This window comes from Trypanosoma grayi (genome assembly GCF_000691245.1).
Source record: "Trypanosoma grayi strain ANR4 Tgr_1101_V1, whole genome shotgun sequence".
NCBI lineage: Eukaryota > Euglenozoa > Kinetoplastea > Trypanosomatida > Trypanosomatidae > Trypanosoma > Trypanosoma grayi.
In genome coordinates this window covers 1-5,221 of record NW_008826720.1, presented here as the reverse complement: position 1 = coordinate 5,221, position 5,221 = coordinate 1, and the positions used below count along the sequence as shown (strand labels likewise).

General features: G+C 58.2%; 4 protein-coding genes across 4 annotated transcripts; all 4 read right to left on the bottom strand.

Annotated features, from left to right (window-relative positions):
* DQ04_11011030 (hypothetical protein) lies at nt 1-510 on the bottom strand (the record flags this gene model as incomplete). Its single annotated transcript, XM_009316421.1, has 1 exon — nt 1-510. A coding segment is annotated over one exon (510 nt), but the record flags the coding sequence as incomplete, so codon positions are not given.
* Nucleotides 511-1,417: 907 nt separating this feature from the next.
* Nucleotides 1,418-2,509, bottom strand: DQ04_11011020 (hypothetical protein; the record flags this gene model as incomplete). Its single annotated transcript, XM_009316420.1, has 1 exon — nt 1,418-2,509. The coding sequence occupies one exon, from the start codon at nt 2,507-2,509 to the stop codon at nt 1,418-1,420; it is 1,092 nt and encodes a 363-aa protein (XP_009314695.1).
* Nucleotides 2,510-2,801: 292 nt separating this feature from the next.
* On the bottom strand, nt 2,802-3,431 carry DQ04_11011010 (hypothetical protein; the record flags this gene model as incomplete). Its single annotated transcript, XM_009316419.1, has 1 exon — nt 2,802-3,431. The coding sequence occupies one exon, from the start codon at nt 3,429-3,431 to the stop codon at nt 2,802-2,804; it is 630 nt and encodes a 209-aa protein (XP_009314694.1).
* A 656-nt stretch (nt 3,432-4,087) lies between these two features.
* On the bottom strand, nt 4,088-5,155 carry DQ04_11011000 (farnesyltransferase; the record flags this gene model as incomplete). Its single annotated transcript, XM_009316418.1, has 1 exon — nt 4,088-5,155. The coding sequence occupies one exon, from the start codon at nt 5,153-5,155 to the stop codon at nt 4,088-4,090; it is 1,068 nt and encodes a 355-aa protein (XP_009314693.1).
* Between the last annotated feature and the right edge of the window lie 66 nt (nt 5,156-5,221).

Sequence of the window (5,221 nt, the reverse complement as noted above, 5' to 3'; positions counted from 1 at the left end):
CTCGATGGACGGGATGGCGAGCACAACGAGGAAATCACGCTCCCCCCACGTGCGCACAACACTGCGTGGGACGTACTGCAGAGAATGGTTGTCAAATGCTGTAGGGTAGGTCCGTGGCTCGGCGACAGGATCTTGTGGTGCTTCGTCAAATGGGCACTCACCGACCAGAAACGAATATCTGGCATTCATTTGTTGGAAGCCAATCATAATCGCTAGGAGAAAGAGACAGCAGGCACAAGCACGAGCTGTGCCCCGTAGGCGGCGGTGTGCCATGGCCGATGCGCTACTGTGGCGGAAAGAGAGTGAGAGGAGAGAATGCACCAGGCAGCTGCAGCAGTGGGGGTGGGCGGGTGAGTGCCACCAGTAGCAGCAGCGCGTCACGCAGAACACACACCAACCACAGCCATCCTGTGGGGTTGCAGGCACCGCAGTCAGCGGAGAATGGTGATGGGATGGGAATATGGACGACATAGAGCACGCGGGCGTGCTGAGGAAAGGATTGCGGAGCATTGTATAAGCGAAACAGACCGATCAACCAACAAGACAAGCGACCAATCTGTAAAGGTGAAAAGGAACTTGATAAACGGTCTGATGCCTTTCCACTCACCCATCGGGCATGCCACGGTTGTAATTGCAGTTATGTTTCACATTTCTGTCATAAATCTTCCAAGATCGCCACCAGCAGGGCCCCACACTGGCGTCCCTCTGACGTATGCGTGGGGCGAATGAAGTAAAGTCGGTGCTGACGTCAGCAACACGTGCACACTGTCGGTACGGGTGTGGTGTAAGGGGCATGGCATATCATCCTCAGTGAACAAGATTGGGCCCTCTATCTCCACACGGAGTGCGTTTCCCACAAGCACGGCTTTACCAACCCATGCCAAATTAAAAGATACGGCACGCTATTTCCTTTTTATCTTTGTATGTGACAGGTGCACAGATCGTTGCGACACTTGCCTGGCGTAACCTCCGGCGTACGTTGTCGGTCTCACTTATTACTCCCCTTTTGGACCACGAATTTAAACCGAGAGGATGGGCTAATTCCCCAACGCAATTGCCAATATTTTCCCCTTTCCCTTCGTTTGCCTTACCGTTGCCGCTGTTGTGAGGGTGGGGCTGCCTGAGTGGAGCTTTATAGATTCGCAATGCCATACGGAAAGAACAAAAGTCATAGCTAGAGAAAAATGAGGATAGTGGCATGCGGTGCATTGATTTATGAAGTGTGCTATGCGATGGGTGGTGGATAAGGACTGTCCCTTTCTTTTTCCTTATGCAGGGCATACTGACGGCAGCATGCGCCCCAACATCAGCACTAACTCGTGTGTTGATTTCCATCCGGCCGCCCACTTCAAGTTTTCTTGCGACCTACTGGCTGGCGATGCTTCATGTCGAGGAGGGGGTCGGCACGCCTGCACGCTCAGCGGCAGCTGGAGATGACCTGCTGCTGGTTATTTTGCTGCGTCGGCTGCTCCGCCCTGCCGATGCGCAGCGATGAGGAGCCCAGTTGCTCCCCACCGCGCAAAGGTAGCCGCTCCGCCCCCGCGGCAGTGGCGTAGTCGACAAGGCCGTGCGTAGTGTGACCACGACACGGGGCGCAGAGTCGGAGGCGTAAAACATGCCCTGACGCATCCAAAAAAAAAGTGCAATTGACGCCCCGTTGTGCGGGAATCCAGCCTGCTGGTGTACAACTTTCGCCGCCGAACCTCGTCCCTGCGGCTGTCCGACAGACTCGAGTGCAGCGCTTGGCTCTGCGAGCCGTCGCACGCCTCCGCACCGGGCGCTGACGATGTGCAGCAGATCGCGGTGGGAAGAAGCACGTCGACGACGTGCGCGTTGTGGCTGAGTTGCCAATGCAGGGAGATTTCGCATTCGCCACCGTCGCCGTTGTTGCATTTAGCCGCGGCTTCGCTATAGCCGTGGCGCCCGCCTGGTGCCGTGCTGAGAGCAGCGAGACCGTCAACGCCGCGGCCGCGACTGCACCCACACCGTCGCATGTCACCGAGCAGCCGGCGAGCTGGTCGCAGCGACAGCGCCACCGAGCCCTGCTCCAGCAGCAGGGAAACATATCCCGCTGTGCGCAAAGACGTCGAGGAGAGCCTCGCGGGGGGGTGTCTCGGAAGAAGCGGCCAGCGAAAGGGTTTCCAAGCAGGCACGCAGCTGCGTCGCGCAACACTGACTCGGTGCTCCGTCTGGCAAGAGGTGAGAAAAGCGTTTCCTCGAGGGTAACGACAAACCCACGGTGTGTGTAACGTAGTGGGAGCATCAGCGCGCTCGGCTTCAGCAGACGGCCGGCGTGTAACGCGGGGGATGGGAACGGTGACGCCTGCGCGTGGGAAGGCATCAATTCCCTTGCGGAACGGCGTCGTCGCATTGAGATCTGCTGCCGCGTACTTGCAGCATCATCATCGTTTACAAAGGCTTCATGCAAAGTGCATAGCTCCTTCCGCACTTCATACGGCATGCATGAACTTAGCTTTGACAGCGAGGGGCTATGAAGAGGCAAGAACATGGTCCCCGTGTCCGCCTGCCCATCACTTCCGCCACGGGGGAAGAGGCACCGATTCGGGGGGTCTTTAGTACCGCGCAATGAGTGCCCTCTCTACGAATTTTACTCTTTTACGCAACCTGTGCAGTGCATGCCAGTCCCTCTTGTATCTGAATGCATATGTCTATATGTATATGCACACATATGTATGCTTCAGACTGCTGCAGCGGCGCCAACCACACACATTACACAGAGAGGCTTGCACGCGCACAAGGCATCCTGCCGGCACCTGCCCCAACGCATCCCTGTGGCCCCGTCAAGATCCGTACTTAGGTAAACGACCCACTTTGTAGCCTACCTCGCGCAGCAGTCCTTCGAGCGTCACAGCCACCGCAGTCCACGGCGGTAGTGGCGGCGGCGCCCCCACACGAAAGAGAGGATACGAACAACGCATCGCCACCGGGAAGTACACATGTGCGCCACGCACACCGTTGGAGAGCTCGGCGTGACAACTCGGCGTGGGCCGCAGCCAGCGCCACCTTTCATGCGTCCTACCGCCGTCGTCATCGTCGTTACCGCCGTTGCACGGCACTGCCTTGTCGCAGGTGATGTCCAGCAGCAGAAGCGTAGGGTTCCGTTGCGCCAGCAGTAGTTTTCTCGTGGCGGCGAGTTCGCTCGACTCGCAACGCAGCACGTTAACATGCTTCAGTGCCTTGCCCTTGGCGGCCGCGACGAGTTCCGCCGTGTGGTGCCCCCAATCGGCGGATGGAACACTGTGCACCGCGCAGAAGCCGTCGATACGCCCTGCAACCTCGTCTGCCAGCGGCACCGCTCCCGTTGTTGGCATGACGGCTGCGACGCAGTACGCCGTTGCCACGTCTGCCTCATCTGCGGGGCCGCTAGCGAGGAGGACGACGCACTGAAATTGTTCACCCAGGGAGTTCATCCTAGCGGTTCTGCAGCACTGGCAGCGGAACGACCAGCAACAGCAGGGCCACGGGCAGAGCAGAAGGAGCAAAAGGACAAAAACAAAAACAAGACACGAGGGAAAAAAAGAATGCATGGCGCAGGAGACCGTGTGCTTCCACTACATAGACCCAGCACATATATACGTGTGTGTGTGTCTGTTTGTGTATTAGGATGAGCCCCCAATAGATAAATGCTGCACGGAAGGGCTGACGGGAACGTAGCAAACATGCGCCGCTCAGTACGGCAACTTATTCAACACATAACAACTCCCACTATCGTTATAATAATGATAATGATAAAGAAAAAAAAAAGCAAAGGATGAAAACAAGGAAAGCAAAAGAGTGCGTGGGTGCCTCGTCCCTGGTCGTTCCTAACGTGCAGACGCCAAGGAAAGAGAGACGGGTTTTGGTCCTTTTGATTGTTGCCTCCTCTCATCTTCTCTTTGAGTTCCCTTCGCTTTGTTGCGTGATAAGGGCTCTCTTCAAAATCATGCGACACAAGCCACTTATCTTTCTAGAAATATATACCCACTTTCGTACTTGGAACATATATATATAAATATATAAATATATTTGCTTTGCTTTTAGAGATATACTTAACGCAGAGAGAGAGAGCCCCGGTATGCCCCCAGATCTACTTCCCAAGGTAGCCAACGACGTTGTCAATGAGCGTGTACAGCAGGCGGCCGCCCAGCGCGGGGTACCGCGTCAGCATCGAGCGCGCCACGCCGTCGGTCTCTGGCTGCAGGTGCGCATCGACGGCCCGCACCGCCTCGCCCACGAGTTCCGCGATTTTGTCGTAGCACACATCGTCGGGGCCGGTGCGCGCGAGAAGGTTCTGCGCTTGTGTCCGCATCGTCTGCATCGCCGACTGCAGCTGCGTCGAGTACAGAATGATGCTGCACGTGGACCCCCTCGTAAGCTTAACCTTGCTGTGGAAGACATTACGGTTGTTGAACACCAGCGCAAGCGTCGCCATCGCCATGAGCTGCGGGATGGCGCAGAAGGCAAACACCGACGGGTCGCGCAGCGCGGCCATGTACTCGATGACGTGCGGCACGTGCACCAGCGCGTCGGCCACCATCGCGTTAAGGCACTCGAGCGCCTTCGCCTCGTGCGCCTCCTCCTTGAAGGCGTGCAGGTCGTCCGTGTACTGCGCCCATATCTCGCGCGGCCAGAAGATGCGTGGCGGGCTCTCGCATATGTCCTCGTAGAAGTCGCGGATGATGTTCGTCTTCTGCAGGAACAGCCCCATGTGGTTGGCGTTCGTCAGGTCGTCGGCGAGGTTCGGGTCCTCGAAGCCGCCCGACACGTACAGGCGCGTGAGGCCGTGGCCGACGAGGCCGGCGACGTAGTGGCAGTACAAGTCGTAGTCCGCACGCGACTCGACGCGGCGCGTCAGGAACTCACACATGCCGGAGGCCATACGCGCGCAGATGTCGGTGATGACGTCCTGGTACGCCTTGCCGAGCCGGGCGTAGACGCGCGTGACGTGCGGAAAGCGCTCCAGCAGCTCGCGCTCGCGGCCGGCGCCGACGCCGCACATGCGCCACGAGGGGTCGCGCAGGTGCTCGTGGAAGACCGGCAGCTCGCGCAGCTTCAAGTCGACCGCGAGGCTCATGTCGTCCTCCACCGTGTCGAGGGCGCGCAGCACGAGGTAGAAGACGCACACCGCGTCGCGGAGCTCCTCGCGCAGCTGCATGATCACAAGCGCGAAGGAGCGCGACACGGACTGAAGGACGTCGTAGCAGAATTGGAGGTCCTCGTC